Source organism: Corvus cornix, chromosome 5 (assembly GCF_000738735.6).
Source record: "Corvus cornix cornix isolate S_Up_H32 chromosome 5, ASM73873v5, whole genome shotgun sequence".
Taxonomy (NCBI): Eukaryota; Metazoa; Chordata; class Aves; order Passeriformes; family Corvidae; genus Corvus; species Corvus cornix.
The window spans coordinates 4,105,369-4,125,729 of record NC_046335.1 but is presented as its reverse complement, the minus strand read 5'-3'; the positions used below and the strand labels follow the sequence as shown (position 1 = coordinate 4,125,729).

Below are 20,361 nucleotides of genomic sequence, written 5' to 3'. Positions count from 1 at the left end.
GGCCTTGAACACTTTCAGGGATGGGAATATTTCTTCTCTGGGCAATCTGCTCCCAGATTCTTTCTGATGGTGCTCATCATCCCCAGCAATACCTGGAGCCCCCTCATTCAGCCTCTGCCCGACTTCCAGTTTGAATTCCTCATTAAGCATGGAAATAATGGTTTTCCCTGGAGCTCAGCTCAGCCTTTCAGCTGGAGAAAAACCCATCAAACCCAAGAAATCAGACAACAAACGGGGGCTCTTTGGCCTGATGCTGTTTGTGATCCATCAGAGGAACGGCAAACCAATAATGACCCCCATCAAGTGACCCCCTGCTGCCCTCCCCACCAATGTGAGGTTCCATTTCTGTGGCACCATCTCCCAAGGAAAGTGCCGCTTTTGACCTGGCAGCTGCGTTACCAGATTCTCCTTATCACTGGAAGGAAAACAAAACGTGCTGTGAATAACCCTCCCCGAGCATCCCCAGCACTGCCTGCCCTCTCTGGAGGGCTCGGCGAGCCAGCAGCAGGACGGTGTTATCAGCACCACCCATGTCCCCAGCCTGGGCTGAGATAAGATGAATGCCCCCTGTCAATGCCGGCGACAAGGAGCAGAGGGAGGAACAAGCCGTGTTTCTTGACCTTACAGATATGTAATAACAAGCTCTATCAGCCACAGAAGTTTGTATCCCATCCAGGGGAGCCGTGCTGGGTTATTTTCCTCTCTTTGCTGACCCGTTTGTTCACACTGTCGCTGCCTGAATGTGCTGCAAGCAGGATAAACAACAGCCTGTTCGCGTTGCTGGGGTTGTTTCTACTTCACTCACTGGGGATTTGCATAAAAGCCCAGGCGTTATTTTGGCTAAAATCCATTCCACCCACTCGCCATCTCCTCCTTTGCCCACGGTTGTGATTTAAAATTCAGTTTTGAGGAGAAGCTTTAAGCAGAGGTGATGCACTGCTGCAGTTGGGTGTTAGAGCGGTGCCCCTTGGCTCACCTCCTCTTGGTTCACCTTTGCTCTGTGCGAAGGTGAGTAACAAACTCTGCCCCTCCGTGTGAAAATGCCCTGCCCCAAGTCATGGCACTGCCCTACCCTTGAGCTTTTCCCAGTATCTTCCTTAAAGAAAGGGCATCAGAGCGCTTAGGAGTCAATGATTTCATTTTGACTGCAAGAAATTTGCTGCGAAGTCCAGTTCTGGCGGGATCATCGTCACTTACAGAGTTTAAAGCAGTAAATTAGATGGGAGAAAGGGATTAAATTCTTCCAGCTCTGCTGGGAAGAACTGTGAGCTGTCCCTAAGAGCACTGTATGGGACCAAAGCTGCTCCAGCCCCATGTTTCTACAGCACAGGACTCAGGAATTTCACTGAACTTTAAATATAGGTAAAATAAAATAACATTATTGCATTAAATAACCCCCAGTTTAAGAGAAGGATGAGCATCCCTGACCAGGATCTCAGCTTGCCCCAGTGGCCTGCAGGAAGGGCATCCTCCTGCAGCCTCTCCCCCACCCCAAACCCTCACCTGCTGCTCTTGGTCCTCTTTGCTTTACAGAGTAAAGCCCTGTGGGAAGGAAATGTGGACAAGAGAGGGGATTGGGGAGTGTGGGGAGCAGGGGGACCCTGTCAGGATTTTGGCAGCACCTGGGTAAAACACCAAATGCAGCACCGTGAGCACTGGCTTTAACATCCACTTTGAACGTGGGTTTCCACTGCTCCCACACATCCATCATTGCATTTAATTCATGATTTTCCCAAGCTGCCTAACAGGAATGACTTGTTCTCAGCAGGGGAAGCGTAATTAAAATAAAAAGGAAAAATAGACAGTAAGCATTGAGAAACTCGGGAGGGAAGCAGGGTGTTGATTTTACATTTCCATTTGAAAGGAAGAAGACAAAAAAAAAATACAGTCCAGGCTGCTGTGCTCCCTTATGTCCTGGGTGACCTGGGAAAAGCAAAGTCACGAGAGATGTTGGTGCTTTGTGGCTGAAAACATGAGCTGGTTGGGTTGCTCCAGTGATGAATATTTTCTTCTGGGAGCAACCTGGTCTAGTGGAAGGTGTCCTTGCCCATGGCAGGGGGTGGAACTAAAAGATCTTTAAGGGCCTTTCCAACCCAAACCCTTCTACGATCCTATGATTTTATGAACTATCAAATACCACTCACTTTGACCATTATTCCCAGTTAGCATTGTCCTAAAGCTGCATTTTTTCCAGCAGTGCCCCCAGCCAGCAGGAGCAAAGGTGGAGGATGCTCCTGGGCCAGGCCTTATTCCCAGGCTGTTTCTCCCATGCAGGATGGGAGACATTTTAACCCTTCTGGTGCTCCAAGGATTGAATTTCCTTCCAAAACCTGAAGATTTAGCAAAAGAGCTGCTTGAAGAAATACCTCACACCCAGCTGAGGTGGTGGTCCTGGTTGAAAATCACTTGTAGGTAAAAGCAAATCTTCTTTGGGGTTTGGCAGTGGCTCCCAAGCTGCTTTCCCCTTCTCTGTCAGCAGCAGCCCCCTCTCATCCCAGCCCCAGCAGGGGAATGCCTGGGGATGGGTCAATGTTTAACCAAGGTGGGAAGGACATCCGTGGGAGCTGGCAGGGAGCTGCCTGGGCTCTGAGTCGCTCACAAAGATCCCTCTCCACGTTCAGGGAGGATGGTGCATGAGGGGATTTCCTTCTCCTCTCAGAGCCCTGGCTCTGCAGGATGGGCCTGAGCTCCTCCAAGGGGCACCCCAAGGTGACCAAGGTGGCCCCGGTGCCTGGCCAGGGGGATGTGCCCGCTCTGGCTGCCTTGCACCGGCTCCCCAGCGTGCCAGGACAGCCCAGCCCACACATCCCCCCGAGTGGGGCACCGTGGGGAAAGCCCATCTTCCACCTGGAGCTTCCACCTCTCCGGGAGACCTGGTACGGGAGAGCCTCTGCAGGTGAGGGGTCACCGCTGGAATGTCACGGGCCTGGGGGGTCACTGGGGCTGTGCGTTTGCTGGCTGCGGTGTGGGGTGGGTGTGGGGGTGTGCTGTTCTGCATCCTCAGCTTTTTGCCATTTTTGCCATTTCCAGGACGTTTTAGCTATGGGAAAACTTATTTTCCCTGCTCCACTGTTTTGGAAAGCATCTCGCTCACCCAAGCCCAGATCCCAGTTCCTTGCTCTCCCATCAGTCACCCCCTGGAAACAGCCCAACTCCCCAGCATCGCCCTGGCACCTGCCTGTGTCCAGACAAGCCCTTGTCCAGCCACCCTGTGACTGCCATCACACCCCTGTCCCACTCAGCTGCCCCTGCCAAGCACTTCGTTATCACTGCCCTAATCAGAATTAGATTCTGGGCAGGTAAAACTGGAGTCAATGACAAATTTCCCAAGCCAGGAGCAGAAGAAGGCAGACAGACCTGGCTGTGTGTGTTTCCCTACAAGCAGCCTCTCCCCTCAGCCTTTAAGCTCCATCCATACCCAAATCCTTCCCAGAGGTGAGGAAGGAGGTTTGCATCCATCTGGAAGTGGCTGTGCACCTCTCCACAACGAGCTGGATGGTGACAAATGCTTCCCACAGCAGTGTTAGGGGAGTGGAGGGAGAAACATCCATGAAAACCAACGGGGTGGGAGGAAGGGCGAGGCAGAGGGAGGAGGATCTGCAGCCCCAGCATCCTCCTCCCTGCTTTTCCATCCCCCAAAAATCAATTTCTGACCCACGCCAAGCATTGTTAAGCACTGCTGCTTCACCAGAGGCTTGGTATTTCCTCCAGGATCTTTCATAGGGGACATCAGGAAGCAGGGAAAGCAAATAAATCTCTGGCATGATAGCAGTGACATTCATGGAACTGAGGTTTTGGGGAGAATACAGATCAGGTCTTGCTGGAGAAGAGCAGGGTTTAAGTACTCAGTGAGAACAAGAACAACCAAATGTTCCTGTTCTGGAAAATTATCACTGGGCATTTAACAAATGCTTGTTAAAAATGTGTGTTTTCTAAAAAATTTAGTAAATGTAATCTTCCATTGCTTTCCATTTTCAGAAACAAGAAGAGTATGCTCAGGAGGACTTGATCCATATATTAGCTCGAGCTGCTGTCTAAATAAGCAAAGCCTCCAAGAGAATAGGTTTTATTTGGTTTATGAGGGTTCAGCTTGGCTTATTTAAAATCCAGATTCCCCCAGAGGGGAGGATCTGCTGCTGCTGAAGTGCAAGGGTGAAAAACAGGAGTCACAAGGATGCCTTGAGCTGGGGCTTGGTGCTGCTCCCTGCTCTGGGGGGAGCAGATTTGGGCACAGTGAACCCTCAGCCCCCAGTTCTGTATCTGCAGAGGGTAAGGGCAAATCTCCTACAAGCCACATGCACAGATAGGATGGGAGGGAAAAATTAAAAACAACCCCAAACATGCACAACACAAACCATCAGACCTCATAATGGAGAAATAACTTCCTCAAAGCCGTACCCTTCTCCAGGACAAGCTTCTCACAGCCACTTCCCTGTGTCGTGTCCCTGTTCCCAGGTCCAGGAGCCACCTCTTTACCTTTCCCTTTCCCCCAGAAATTCCCTATGCACTCACTTGCCCTGCAGATAGAGGCAATACTCCAGAACCCCCTTTTGCTCTGACAAGCTGCTATTTCCCCACGTGTTCCTTGCAGATGAGATTTGTCTCCAGAGGAGCCTCTTTCCTGAAAATTTTCTCTTCAGGCTCCCATTCCTGCATGTGTGGAGCAGCCACAGCTTTGTTCAGTGGTTAAACATTGCCAGGGCTCTGCAGAGCCCAGCAAACATTTACCTGATGGAGTCACCATCTCCATATCCCAACACCCTCATGGGAGGAAGAAATTCTTCCCTGTGAGGGTGCTGAGGCCCTGGCACAGGGTGCCCAGAGAAGCTGTGGCTGCCCCATCCCTGGCAGTGTTCCAGGCCGGGTTGGACAGGGCTTGGAGCAACCTGGGATAGTGGAAGGTGTTCCTGCCCCTGTCAGGGGTTGGGAAAAAATGATCTTTAAGGTCCCTTCCAACCCAAACCATTCTAGGTTCTGTGATTATCTTCTCTCTCTTCTCCAGGAGCCCAGCCTGGTGATCCTCCATGAGGTTCAAGGAAGTCCCCCATAAGCTGACCTTCAAAAGAATTACTTTTCTTGTTAGATATGATTATTAAATTTGGCATCAACTGTTATGTTCTTCCTGCACTTTATCCCCAACTCTCCTCCCCTGTGACCATCTCAGGGCTCCCACCACATGGGAGCAGGAGCTGCTCAGCCCCACCTCACTTAACTCCATGTATAAAATGTCATTTGATCGCACCAGGACAGTTTTTTGGGGTGAATAGGTGAGATAAACAGGTAAACTGTTGTTTGAAAGAAATACTTCTGCTCATGCAGGTATTTATTTGTGCAAGAAAAGAACAAAAGGGGCAGTGGTGTCCACTTGAGAGCACCAGCACAGAACAGACCTGAGCCCAGATCCCATCCAGGCCTCAGAGAAAGCTCTGCTTTAATACCTAATGGGGTCACTAATGGGTGACACGTTGTCTTGGGCTGATTTCCAGGGTCTGAGAGTGCACCACTCGCCTGAGCACGGCCCTCCCACTCCTGCTGCAACAGCTCAGCTCTGCCAGAGTCAGTAAATCAGCAGAGGTACTGCTCAGTCCCACCAAAAAATAACAATAATCAAGTCTCAGGGGTTGAGCAGCAGGAAAAAACCCAAACTGCTGCCTGTGCCTGACTTTAACAGGGCAGGCAGTGGGAAGGCAGCAGAGATCAGGGATTTCTTGGCCAGCTGATGGTCACAGGGCATGGGAGGAGAAGAGTCCCTTGGCCACCCGAGTCCCAGGGGCTGGGAGAGGCCACAGGAGACACGAGGATGGTGGTGGTCATGATTAGGAATGTGAGTGGCTGTAGAGGGAAGTTGGAGGGGTACGTGGTGGGTGTTTGTTAGAAATCACAGACACAGTTACGCCCACTTTACCTCTGCAGCCCACAGAATATTCCATGTGTTACTGGAATACACAGGCAGGGACTTCAGTGGGACGTGCCAGCCGAAATCCAGGGCACAAATCTATTGCTGAGTGCACCTAAGCAGCTGATGGTCACCCAAAAGTAACTTCATCCATTTCTTTAACCTTGAAGGGCCCCTCTCTTTGAACACCGTGCCGGGGAAGGATGGAACCAGCATCATCAAACAGCACCCGTCTCGAAGGCCTCAGGTAAGGAGAGTGTGAGGAGCTCCCTGGGAGCTGCTCTGCTTGACTCCTCCAAGTGGGGTTTTGGGGACAGGGGCACGTGTCACAGCACCACGGTGGGGGAAGCAAATATCCTACAGCAACACAAGGGGGAAGTCCTACTTTTGGGTGATCACCAGCTTTATGTGCTCTGGAGACATCCAACAAGGACGTGTGTGGGACATAGGGCCACCTTTGCTGTGATGTCCCACTGTCCTTTGGGGTGTCTGGGTACCTGCAGCCAAATCCTGGCTCCCATGGGGCCAGTGTGGCCAAGAGGGCAGAAAGGATCCAACTTGCACCGTGTGGGCCTGGCTTCGGCTCTTCAGGCCCAACATCCCGTAAGGGTCAGGCACCAGCTTAGGAGCAGAGATGATAGAGCAGACAGACATGCTGTGCAATAGGGGATAGTGAAAGACAGAGCAAGCATTCTGGGTTTCAGGAATTGCTGTTCATGCTCTGTACCTGCCCAAACTCCCCTCAGTTTCCCTGTCCTGCACTTCCCTGATCCATTCCTATCCAAGAATCAAACCCCATGACTATACCTGACCTAACAGTCAAGATTTTCCTCCACACAAGGGCTACCCCTGCATAACTAAAGCTCAGAAATGTCTTTAAATCCTTTTTTCTCCCCCTGTTCTTGGCACTGGTGAGGCCACAGCTCGAATCCAGTGTTCAGTCACGGGCATTTCTTCCTAATATCCAGCCTAAATCTGCTTGGAGCAACCTGGTTTGGTGAAAGGTGTCCCTGCTCATGACAGGGGGATTGGTCCTTAAGGTCCCTCCCAACCTAAACCATTTCAGGGTTCCATGATTCTGTGAACAGCAAACCCACTGGAGCAAGGATGCTTTGCTTGAGACTTCCTTGCTGTGATTACAATCTTTCTATTATCATAAAGAACAGAAGAGCCACCAAACGAGGTCACTTAAGCCCCCTCCACTCAGGGCTGTGGCTCTGGGTGTCACTGGTGGCTTCAGAGAGCAGAGGAGGCCGCCAGCTATGGAATCATGTGTCCCTGGGTTTGGTGGGATGATGCAACAGGAGCATCTGATCTGAGCCCACCTACATGCTGAAAACTGTCATATGGCATCACAATTTCCTTTAGAAACCTCTGCCCAGCACGGAACTTTTTAGTTACTGATTTTATTTCCATCACGGCTCTACTTGTGTATTACAGAGACACGGTTAATACTCATTTCAGGACAAAGACTCTGTTAATCCTACCCTGTTCTGTTGCTGGTGCTCTCAGGGAGTGGACATAGCTCCAGCAAAAGCCTTTTCCTGTGGGAATACTTTCAAAGGCAGGAGAGCAGGATGACGTGGTCTTCTCAAGGACTTTTAGAGGATCTTGGTCAGTGAGTGTTTCCAGACAAAAACCTGTGAGGCTCACAAGAACTAAAGGGAACAGTGAACTTTCCAGCCTGGGACAGAACTTCACCCAAAAGCCTGAAGCTTGGTTTCCCCAGCAGGGCAGGGGCATGAGCTGAGGGATGTGGGAGGCTTTTTGCCTCCATCCACCCTGCACTGGTGTCTTCCTGGAGTGATGCCAGCCCGGACCACAGCTTGTGGTGTCACATGCTGCCATCTAGTGCAAATTTTCAGTTTCATATTTAGCTTTGTGGAGGTTTTTTGATGCTAAGAGACGTGAACTTGGCTTTGGGGACTAGTGGGGAATTTTCCCTTTACATGACGCTGATTTTCCCTCCTGCATTTTTGCACCGATTCAAAATGACAGCTCAGGATCCAGCAGCAGTTCAGTGCAGACAGAGATGTGTCCCCATTTATTGGACCCTTGTTCATAATCAAGGAGTTCATGGTGTCCCAAACAAAGTACAAGTCAGGTCTTAGAGACAAAGTCCTGGATGATGTCCTGTTCAATTTTTATGGAAGCTGTACTGAGCTCCCATCCTAGCAGAGAACTCTAGGAGGAACCACCACCCCTGGAAAAGTTCAAAAGCTGTGTAGATGTGGCACTTAAGGGCCATGGTTTAGTGCTGGACCTGGCGGTGCTGGTGCTGGGTGATTGGTTGGCCTTGATGATCTGAGGGGTCTTTTTTAACCTTGGTGATTCTATGAATGCCAAGCCATGAAAAGACCCTGCAACACCTCCCAGCTTGTTATGATTTAAGGAGGCATCTTTGCTCCTTAAGATAAAAATCCATGCTCAGAGCAGCCTGCAGAGCGAGTCTCTGCCAAGTTCCACCAGCCACCAGAAAAGGACTTTGTACCATGCACAGTTCTGCAGAAAGAGTTTTATTTAGGCCAATGCAAAGACAGGCTGGACAGAGGGAACGGTGCTCTAGGTCTCCTCTAAGTGGGATCTGCCCTTTGATGACCTGATAGGATACTTTAAATTAAATGATGACACCTCTGCATGCTCCAGCTCTGCCATGAAGCAATCTGAGCTGCAGCTTGGCTTCACTCTGGTCTTGGATGGAGACTTGGGTGCTGTTGAGGCTCAAAGAGAAATACCTGCAGGGATGAAACTGCTGTCAAACTGGGGCCTGGCTGCTTTTGCTGTAATGCAAAAGATTCCCCCAGTTTTGCCCACTCCTGAAAGACCAAATGATGCTCATCTCCCTGAGATGCCAAACTCCTTCCTGTATCCCAAGCTGCTGGGCCAGAATAGGAGGTGGAAAAATGTCCAGGTAGTTTCGTATCCAGTTTTATGATTGTGTAGAAAGGAGCAATGCTAACTATTATAAATATTGGACTTGCAGAGGCTTGAACCTGCCATCCCTCCACAAGCAATCCCTCCTGCAAAGCCCTGGAGTCAGCAAGAAGTGGCTGCAAGCCCAAAATCAAAGGTAAGTGCATGAATTTGTGCCCTTCCACAAGGCATTCCTGGCTGCAGGCTCCTTTCCCTCACACTTTGGGCACCCTGAAGGGCAGAAGCTGGTATTTAACCGCTGGCTGTGCTCCTGTCTCTGGCTGAGCCCAGGACACTGAGCTGAAACACTGGGGTGTGGGTGAGAGGATGAAAATAAGGGAAAAGCTTCTGAATTGCCAGCATGACAATTCCCTGGATGAGATGGACCTGCTGAGCCAGGATATTAAATATTTTAGAGGCTGAAAATATGAGAGACACGTTTTTAAATGACTCACTGGAGCACCCATCACTTGCAGTTGGTGGGAGAAGGGAGAGACATTCTTGCTCTTCCTGAAAGGAATTTGGAGCCAGGTGGGGGTTGGGGTCTGCTTCCAGGGAACAAGGGACAGGACGAGAGGAAGTGGCTCCAAATTGTGCCAGGGGAGGTTTAGATTGGGTTTTAGGGAAAATTCCTTCACTGAAAGCACCGTCAGGCATTAGAACAGGCTGACCAGGGCAGTGGTGGAGTCACCACCCTTGGAGGGATTTAAATGCTGTGAGGTTGTGGCACTTGGGGACATGGATTAGCAGTGGCCTTGGCAGTGCTGTGGGAACGTTTGGACTCAATGATCTTAGACACCTTTTCCCATCTCAACAATTCCGTAAGTGTGATTTCAAGGCTGCAAACTCTGTGTGCCATAAACACCCCCTGCAGCCCCAAACATGCAAAAGCGGTTCTTCCCTTTGGATCATGAGATTGATTAACTTGGAGAACCAACTCCACGTGGTAACACCTCGGGGGGCAGAAGCACAAATACATTGTTCTAATGAAGTTTTTTTCCCTCATGCCCCAGAGCTGCGGGATAAACTGCAAGCACAGTGGAAATCTGTGATGAATTCCTGCAAGCTGGCTATGCAGGGAGATGCTCACTCCCTTTATCCAGGAGTGCCCGAGGGGTTTGTGAGCTGGTGGCTCTTCCTTTCTCTTTCACAAAGTGCAGGTGTATTTATTTGCATCTTTAAATACCCCATAGGTGCTGGAGAAGAGAGGGCAAAGCCTGAACCCCCTCCCTGGCAGGAGGCAGCACTTGCACAAGCTTCAGATGCTGGACTTGACCCGCAAGCGACGAGAGGTAACGTCAGGATGGATTTGGGGAGGGGATGGGGGTGTCTCTCCTATGGACCAGGGGGCCTCAGACCTCTTGCTGGGAAGGTGAAAGGAAGCTTTCCCTGTGTCTAAGGCAGAGGGCTGGTGGGGAGCATCCCCAGGGCCCCTGTGATCAGCAATTCCCTGTGATTTTTCCAACGCTTTGCCCTCATTTGGCCATGACTCATGGAGAAACCAAAACTCCCTGTCCCAGTCATGTTCTGTCATGTACCCAGTCTGGCAAATTCCATTTGCTTGGGTTAAACTACTTGACTGTGCAATTATTTCCAGGGCCAACCCCCCTAATGCTGGGCCACGTCGAGCCATTAAAATGTGTTTGCTCCTCTGCTGCTTGTGTTGACAACTCATTTTCAAACTCAGGCGGAGCTGAAGCGGAATCTCCACAGGGAGGCGAAAATCAATAAGCACAAAACCAAGCAATTCAGCCCCAAGGATGTCCTTGGCACTCCCCAGAGAGGCGACAGTGCCAGAAGCCGAGACCCCATCCCTGCTGAGCACAATCAGCATTTTCATGAAGACCACCCTGGTAAGTGGAATAATTTTCCAGGGCGATGTAAAACTCACCAGCCCTCCTAAATGTCACCAGAGAAGTTTCCCTATGGAAGATGCTTCCACTGCTCCATCTCCTGCAGTGATAAGATGCAGGTTCAGAAGGCTGGGGGGGAGAAGGCTGGGAGTTGTGTTTGTAGGACAAAGCATTGGAATGCTTCAGAGAGCTCTCTGGGGTAAGTATGACGCTCACTGAGGCTGATCACTTTTTAAGTTTAGGGTTTTTTCCCACTGTCCCTACAGAAGGGGGAAGCAAAGTGGATCTCAGCCACCACTTCATCCTGACCTGTCCAAGGCATGAGCCCTGTCCTGCTTTGCCTGCACATGACAACCTTTGGCACAGGCTGGGAATGTATCACCGAGGCCAGAAGTGCTCAAATCCGTGAAAAACTTGCCTGAAGGTGAACTTTCACCAGGAGGAAGGGGAACAAGCTTGGCTTCCTATTCCCTCGTGGTTCTTCACCTCAGCTCTCTTCCCCTTGGGAATAAAGCCAGTTGCCAGACTCTGTAACTTCACCAGATATAATCCTGAGTGTGTTGTACCCCACCCTGCCCCAGACATGGGGCCTAGTCTTGCAGGGAGCTCTCAGGATTTTCTTTGTCTGTAGCCATTTCCAGCTGAATTCCAGGTGACTGAGCAGCTCTGCAAAACCATGATATTTCACTTTTTTCTCTCCCCTAGGAAACACGTGGGGTGGAGGACTCTCCAGGCAGCCTGACAGGGCTGAACTCTCTCCAGACAGGAGTGGGAAGGTTGACCTGTGGTTCTGCATGGAGCCACGGGCAAGGGATCTGTTCTGGGACTCCTCCAGCACAGGGTCAGACGAGTGGGAGAGGGAAGAGAAGATTCCCTGCAAACCCACGCTTGTGAGAACCAAGACAGAGAGAGTTTCCCTCTTTGATGACTTCTTTGACAGGGATTTCTAGTGGCATGGCTTGGGCTGTGCCAAAGAAATGAGCCCCAGCTCCAGTGGGGCTGGAATCCTCCCAGGTGGATGGGCTGAGGCTGGAGACACAGTGCTGGCTGTACGTGGAATTCCTGCCAGCCTGAGCCAGTGGAAAGGACAGCTGGAAACGAGGAGCTCGCTGATGTGGGGTGGATAGTGACCCTCTGGGTTGTGTGGCTGAATCAAAATATCTGGGGAAAAATGCCTTGGGTGGAGCAACAGGGAAATGGGGGTTGAAAGAAGAGAAGGGGGCTGGCAAAAAAACCGCAAGCGAAAGCTGGGAAAAGTTCTGGGTTAACCCCAAATATTAAATTTCAACTGAAATGAAACATTTCACTTGCCTTTGAGTTACTCAATCTTCCTGTTTAACTTGGGGTTAACCTTTTCTAAACCACAAACCCCAGTTCAAAATGCAAGGTAAAATGATTTATTTAGAAAGCCTTTAAAATATTTATTTTGGCATTTCTAAAATTCCTTTTTTACTTTTGTGGCTATTTTAAAAAAATTTCCTCTCCTCCCCTGTCCTGGACACAAAAATATATGTACTTTCTTCAGTACTAACCTCCAGTTTTATATGCAATCTAAAAAATCTGGCTTTGGTTCACTTTTTTCCCTGTTCAAGTTTCAGTGCTGGGGAGTGAATGATGGAAATGGAGGGATTTCCATCTTTTCCTGCAGACACTCTCCCAGGGATGCTGGTCAAGGCTGCAGCACTCACCAGGAATTTGAACAAGCTGCTCTGTTGCAATCTGACATTTCCAAGTATATTGAAAAAGATGATTGTATGAAGGTGTCTGATCAATCAAAGAGATTCTTGCAGTTTCCATCTCACATAAACTCTATTTTTTATTAAATTCTCTCTTTTTCCTTATGGAATAACTTATTATCTGAGAGGGAACTTCACCCAATTCTCCTGTCTCCTATCTGGTTGTCCCCGTAGGTCCATAAAGGCCACCAAGTTTGTGGATTCAAAGCATTTGTATAAAAGGAGATTTCAGTTAAATATCACATGGTTATTTAATGTGGCAAACTGGATAAGTAGGGAACTGGTGAAACACAGAGGGAGAGATTTCACCACCAGGCCTGGCCCTGGGGAACAGACAGGTCTGATCACCAGCATCAGTTTTGTTTCTGTTTGAAGCTGCAGAGCTGACAAATGGCATTAACTCGTCCTTGTGCCTCCTGCTTGTCTCCCTCCCTTCCCACTTGGTCTTTCTAGAACTACCAGGGGCCAAAACATCTTCAGATCAGCTCCTTGCTGCAGGGCAGGGACTCCAGGTGTAACAAATATTATCATCACAGCCACTTTGAGCTGGAAATCTTATCCTTTCATTTTTCAATCCAGGACACCCAGAATAACAAGATCTAGAGCCAGTTCTCAGTTACCCTGGACGAGCAGGGCTTGGACAGCTCAAGACAGATGAAGCTTGTGCTGCATCACTGTCTCAGACCTGTGCTCCCTCCCACAAAGCTGTTGTGATGTGTCCGTGCTGCACCCTCAGCTTCCTGATTTACACAGCCAGGAAAAGAGCAGGAGACACATTTTTACACTCATTTAGGGGAATGAGACACCCATGGCTGACTCACTTTCACAAGTATTTATCTTTATTGAAAATCCCAGGCAGAGCAGGAGCTGGAAATCTCAGTCAAAGCCCCAAATCGAGCTGGAACCTCCAGCCCAGCTGCCCAGGACTGAGTTGTTCTGTCCTGATTTCACCTGCCTTTGACATCCCTAAATATATGGCCCATTACAGAATGTCTACACGCACTTTGGAGAAAGCCCACACACCGTGTGGGTTTTCACTAGAAAAACGTGAAAACAAACCCCAGCACAGGGAAGGAAGAAGAAGAGGAATCATTTTAATGAGAAGGAGAGCTGTTCCTGGCTAATGAGTCCATGTCTGGAGTCTGTGTGTTTTAAAAATGCCCTGAGAACTTTGCTGATAAACACCATCATCCAGTGTGAGCTGGAAATATCGTGAGAGCTTTGAACTCAGTGTTGAGGGTGTGCTGAAAAGGTCAATGATTTAATGGGCTGGAACAATTAATCTGGCACTTGTCTATACACCTGTTCTCTTAATGATGTGACACATCTCCCTTCTGTGTTCCCATCTGTCAACAATTAAGCTATAATTGGTGGAAATGCAATTTATCTCAGATAGAGCTGATTAGTTTTCCAATAATCGTGTTGCCAGCCTTGGGGAAGAGTGCTGCCCACGGAGAAGTGCCTGTGGACCATTCGATCCATATCACAGACTGTGCAGAGAAGACTCTGAGCATTAATTTATCAATCTACAGTGTGCAAAATTTGCTCTTGCAGAAGCAATAAAATCAGCAAGCCTGTTCCCATTGCAGGGGGAATGGCTTCCCACTGCCAGAGGGCAGGGAGACATGGGATATTGGGAAGAATTCCTGACTCTGAGAGTAGTGAGGCCCTGGCACAGGTTGTCCAGAGAAGCTGTGGATGCCCCATCCCTGGAAGTGTTCCAGGCCAGGTTGGACAGGGCTTGGAGCAACCTGGGCTAGTGGAAGGTGTCCCTGGGAGGTGGAACTGGATGGTCTTTAGGGCCCTTTCCAACCCAAACTATTCTGTGAGTCTATGAAATCCTTCTGGTGCTCAAAATTGTTTGACTGTGCTGTTCTTGATTGTATTCATTCATCACAACCTGTAGAGAGGCAAGTGGCATCTCACCCTCTTCTCGTGTTTTCTAACATCCTTCCAGACACTGGAAATGAAAACATTTTCTTTGTTACTAAAGGTGAAACTTGGACTTTTCTACAAACTGCAGAAGATGGGGAAAAAAACCCCAACCAACCTTCCACAATGTGTGTTTTGCAACTCAGCAATGGAGACTTTAGGGAGATGTTTTCAGTTCCCAGTTCCAAATGCTGGAACCATTGGAAGGCTGAGCCATTACAAGCAGCTCTAGAGAGGACACAACTTGCCACTCACCGTATCTCAGCACACACAGCCTCAGCCACAGCCCACAGAATCCAGAGTCTGTGTTTGGCAGAGCCCCTCACCCTGACCCCCCTGTGCCTCCCTGGGATAAAAATGTGTCTCTGTGGCTGTCCCACACTACCCAAAGCTTTGGGGTAAGGCTGGACCCGTCCTGCAGGTTAGAGGTGTCTCCTCATAGGAGCTGTGCTGGGGCAGAAGCTGCTCAGCCCAGATTCAGCATCTTCAGAGAATTCACATTATCATTTTTCACCAAAACAGCAAAGAATGGAGATTTTATGCAGTTAATGGTGTGGGTATGGGTAACAGCAAATGGTACAGCCCAGAAGATGTAGGTCAGATAGATCCCTGCCCCAAAGGACATTTGATCTCCCCAGGGAAATGGTTATGGGATGTTTTTGTCAGTACAAACATGGCCAGAGCAAGCCAAGTTCTTCCAGCTCACGATTAGTTGAACCAGATTTGCTGAAATGTTAAATCAGAATGATAATGCTCAGCCTGAAGTCAGCACCAGCCTGGCAAAATCATTAGCAATTAAATGTACACTTTATAAGAGGAAATGTCAACGAACTGTACTTCTGTATTTAAAAGAGCAGCTGGGGTTGCTGTAACACCTCTGTTACTGTTCCTGAGAAAAAACCAAAGATTTAATTACACTTAGCAAAGAGAGGTGTTAGGTAAATAAAGCTGAACAAAGCCACACTGTAACTGGATCTCACTGACTAGTCTGGATTAATGGGATCTTCTAACCTCCCTGGGCTCAGTCCCACCTGGTGCTCAGAGTGTTTGACCTCCTCAGGAATGCGAGTCTTCAGCATCATGTAACGTCCTCCTTCCCTGATGCACACAGGCATCCAAAGGCAGGAAAAACCCCACCATCTGAGCCACTGGGATACATCCAGCAACCTTATTAAACCCTTTATCTGCCCTGCCCCCCCTGGAAGATGTGTGACAGGTGACTGGGATTGCTTCAATCTGCTTACACAAAGCTGCAGAGAAAAGCCCCCAAGAACAGCGACTTGAGCAGCTCCGTTTCAGGCTGTACATGAAGATTAAAGTCTTATCACCAGCTTGAAAAGATACCAAGCGTGGCAGGTCTTTGTTTGCCTCACCAGGTATCCTCAGACTGCTCTGCGACAGCACAGCCCCAAACCTGCTGTTTTCCCACGTCCTCACAGTTCCCAGCTTTCTTCAAATAATTCCTGAGTAAGGTCAAGCGATGGCACAAGGGTCCCCTGATGAAGTAAGAGGAAGGAGGCAGGTCCTGTTTCTCTCTGAGCCTCTTCACCTGCTCCTGACACTGGATTCTGAGATGCCTTTCCCTCCCAGAAGTGCTGGTGCATGGATCTCTGTCCCAGTGGGAACACAATCCATCTCCACAGGGCTGCCCACAGATCCCTCCCGTTCTTGAAAGAGGTAGGAAAAACATTTATTTCTTGCTTAGCACAAGGGTTGTAGCTTTTTGCCACCTACTGACACGTTGTGGGAACAGCTCATCCAGCGAATTCCTGCAGGAAGGCTCAGGCCTGTGCTGGCTCTAGCTGAGGGTACATCCAGCCCTGGCTGAGAGGGACACAAAAATAAAACCAGGAGTGAACAGGGCACTTGGTGCACTGCCAGGAGAGCAACACTTATCCCACAGAATCACAGAACATCCTGGGCTGGAAGGAACTCACAAACATCATCCAGTCCAACTCCTGACTCCACACAGGACACCCTGACAATGCCACCCTGTGCCTGAGAGCGTGTCCCAAACCCTCCTGGAGCTGTCAGTCTGGTGCTGTTACCACTGCCCTGGGGAGCCTGTTCAGTGCCCAGCCACCCTCTGGGTGAAGAACTTTTTCCTAATATCCAACCAAACCCCCACACTGACACAGCTTCAGGTCCTTAGGCCCAATATTTGGTCGGTCCTTGCTATAATTCCCTCTTTCTCTCAGCCTTTGAGCACCTCGTTTCATCATTCCAGAGAGGAGCAACATGGGAGAAATCATTCTTCTTGCTTGCAAAACCAAGCCTTGCTTCCTTCCCTTTCTATCTTGCCCCAGTTCACCTATTTTTTCCCCTTTCTCTCCCTCTAAATTCCCTTCCTGGCCAGGTTGGATGGGGCTTGGAGCAACCTGCTTTAGTGGCAGGTGTCCCTGCCCCTAGCAGAGGGCTGGAATTAAAGATGATCTTTAAGGTCCCTTCCAACCCAAACCATTCTGGGATTCTGTGATTCCGTGACAGGAGCCTTTCCAAAGTGTCCCCACAGGAGATATCTGTGTCAGTCCTGGGGAGCTGTAAATCTGGGGGATCCTCCATCTGTCCACAGCTTCTCCCTTTTTGCTCCATGCATTTTGTTCACTCCCATCAGTGCTGAAGCTCCCCCTCGGGGATGGGGCAGAGCAAACCCTGCTGTGTTGCTGATCCAGCCCCAAATTTCCCTGTTCCTCCTGACACACAGCTGATACCCACCCTGGCATTAACTGCTACTCCATGCAGCCATGATTTAACATCCAAAATTATTCATTTTTCTTGATTAAAATGTTAAATAACCACTGTTCTGTGAGAAAAGAGGAGCAAAAAGGAACAGTTTTGCAGTCACCCCTTGCAGATACACACTTCAAATTAAATACTGGGCAGGTGTCTCTCACTGGTGGCCACTTGATTCCAGTTCTAAACAGCACCCAAAACAACCAGCACGGCTTAGGACTCCCACAAATTCAGGCTGAGCTTAAAAGCCAGGCATTACTTCTACTTAACACACAAACCACCTCCTTCGGTTTAGCCAAGTTGACCTAAAAATACAGCTTTTTACCACACAAAGATGCCTTTGAGAGTTGCTGGAGCTGATTTTTTTTTTCCAGTGTTCCTCTCAGAAAAAACCTTCTGAAGCTTCATTTGGTTATGCTGCACTACACAGGGACTGTGAGGCCATTGCTGCTGCCCTGGGATAGGGATTGATAAAATAAGACAATTTGCTGCAAAATGTGTCTGTAGGTCTTTGCAAAATATATTTTAGAAATTCTGCTTTTCCCTAAGAATCTCCCACTCTTAAGAACCAAATAAACAGAAAGCCACTGAGCTTAAGAGCAGGGTTGGGGTTTTTTTTTTGGGTTGAGATTTTTCTCTGGTTTTCATTTATTGAAATCCCACTTTTCAGCCACAACAAGTTATTGCTGCTATTTTGGTAAAGATGACTTGTAACAATGATCTGGCAAGATATTACTAAAAGTAATCCAAAAACGTGGCAGAAATGTGGCAAAGTACCATGCTAAAGCTAGAGCAGGAAAAAAGGGGAAAAAAAAAAAAAAAAAGAGAAGGCTTCCTCTCTGCAGCAACCCTTGCTTTCAACTTCTATTTTGAATTTTCTCATTCCCAAGGATCTCCAGATTCACTTTGTGGTTGCAAGCAGAAGTGGCCAAAAAGAAAAAAAAAAAAAAATCTTCTTGCAGACCCTAAATTTATTTTTGCTGAAGGATTACTTGTGAAACCAAACCACCTGTCCTTCTTTTGGGGCCAAGGATGAGGAGCTGGGCACAGCCCACTGCTGCTCTCGGTTTGATATCCAGCCCCGTTTATTTTTTTCCTCCTCCATCCCATCTTTCAAAAGAAGATGATACTTTAATTAATGACCCACAGGGATCTCGTGCAGCTCAGTTGATGCTGGGAAATTTGCTTTGAAGGCAGCCAGCCTTGCACAGGTTCTGAGGATGAGGGGCTTCTCCCTTTTCCCCCTCCACACGATGCTCTCGGTCCTAGGAGCTGGCTCTGACCTCCCCACAGCAGGGACTGGTCCTGTGCCAGCATTTGCAGCATCTCCCACCACAGCACCAAATCTGGCACTCCCACTGAGGTCTAATATCACAGAATCATGGAATCATTTAGGTTGGAAAAGCCCTCCAAGGTCCAGCCATTGCCCAGCACTGCCAAGGCCACCACTGGCCCATGTCCCCAGTTGCCACATGAACATGGCTTTGAAATCCCTCCAGGGAAGGGGACTCCACCACTGCCCTGGGCAGCCTGTGCCAGGGCTTGATGACCCTTTTGGTGAAGAAATTTCCCCTAATATCCTCCTAATAAACCTCCCCTGGTGCAGCTTGAGGTGATTTCCTCTTGTTCTGTCACTTGTTCCCTGGGAGAAGAAACCACCCCCAGCCTGGCTAAGCCTCCTTTATATCCAGGGGTGGCTTCAGGCATCTGCAAAATAATAATCTCCTAGAGAAAGAGTGTGGTGGGGAGTTAAAGTCCTGGTCCTGCTGGTGCTGGAGTCCTGGACACCTGAATGGGACAAAAATTAGGATATATGGGGCTGGAGTCAGTGCCAGCTTTTGCCTTGCCAGCTGATGTTCCAACTTATTTTCCCAGCTCTGCCCTGTTTTCTTCTTTTCTTCCATCACATGGCAAGAGCCCCTGTCTGAGATCCCAATCTCTGATGTTTAAAACTTGAGGTTTTCCTCCCTCTCAGCTAACTGACAGGAAGAATTCAGGAGTGAACCAACAGCTGGGCTAAAGCACCTCCTGGAACCTAAAGGGACTCCAAGAGAGTTAGAGGGGAACTTTTGGCAAGGATCTGGAGGGACAGGACAAGGAGAAATGGCTTTAAATTGACATAGGGCAGGTTTAGATGGGATATTTGGAAGAAATTCTTCCGTGTGAGGGAGGTGAGACCCTGGCACAGGTTGCCCAGAGAAGCTGTGGCTGCCCCATCCCTGGAATCTTCTCCTACCATGGGAACATAGATACTAAGCTGCACATAATACAAGGTTAGCCCTAATTTTTTCCTCTTTGGCTGCAATGTACTGATGAGTTTTCTGATCCAGGTGTTCAAATTCAGGAGTTCAGTCTTCATCTGTCTAAGAAGGAAAAAAATAATTACAAAACACTAAAAGGATTTTAAAAACCTCAACAAAAATCCAGAGAAATATCTGTCTGAGTTGGAATAGAGCAGCTGCAGAGAGGGAAAGGCTTTTCTTTCTCGGCAAGAAAAGTCATGTAAGTGGTTATGATGTGGAAATAGTTAAAATGAGTGAGTTCTTCCCCCTTCATTTCCCAGCTTTTGAGTACTCAGATTCTGTACCTGATGCTCTAGTTAAGCACAGTGAGACCTGGCTTTGTGCTTACACTAGGAATTGGAGAGGGGCACTGAGATCTGGAGCAGGGAGTGAATCTGTGATAAGAAAAACCTCCACAGAAAATCACTGCTCTTAGCCCAGCTGTGTCCAGGTTCAGGAAAATAACACCTGCCTGTGGCCACTCTTCCTATTTGCTCTATAGAATGAAGCCACTGGAGCCCCCCTGCTCTGGAGCCAGGCTGGGAGAGCTGGGGGTGTTCACCTGGAGAAGAGAAGGCTCCAGGGAGAGCTCAGAGCCCCTTGCAGGGCCTAAAGGGGCTCCAGGAGAGCTGGAGAGGGACTTAGGACAAGGGCATGGAATGACAGAACAACAGGGAGTGGCTTCAAATTGACAAAGGACAGGGCTGGATGGGATATTGGGAAGGAATTCTTCCCTGTGAAGCCCTGGCACAGGGTGCCCAGAGAAGCTGTGGCTGCCCCATCCCTGGCAGTGTTCCAGGCCAAGTTGGACAGGGCTTGGAGCAACCTGGAATAGTGGAAGGTGTCCCTGCCCATGGCAGGGGGTGGAATGAGATGATCTTTAATGTCCCTTCCAACCCAAACCATTCTCTGGTCCTTTGCCTTTGGGGTCAGGGGACTGACGGTCACTAAGGGCTGGTTTTGAAAGTGGGGTTCTTCTGCAATGAAGGTTTCGCAAAATCTGTGAGGGCATCATA

General features: G+C 49.0%; 1 protein-coding gene across 1 annotated transcript; it reads left to right on the top strand.

Annotated features, from left to right (window-relative positions):
• The first annotated feature begins 2,596 nt into the window (after positions 1-2,596).
• On the top strand, positions 2,597-11,961 carry CCDC198 (coiled-coil domain containing 198). The gene is made up of 6 exons (XM_010396594.3): positions 2,597-2,896; positions 6,067-6,143; positions 8,880-8,966; positions 10,003-10,101; positions 10,497-10,662; positions 11,368-11,961. Exons 1-6 carry the CDS (start codon positions 2,677-2,679, stop codon positions 11,610-11,612), a joined length of 894 nt encoding a protein of 297 aa, XP_010394896.2. The 5' UTR covers positions 2,597-2,676; the 3' UTR covers positions 11,613-11,961.
• Positions 11,962-20,361: the final 8,400 nt, after the last annotated feature.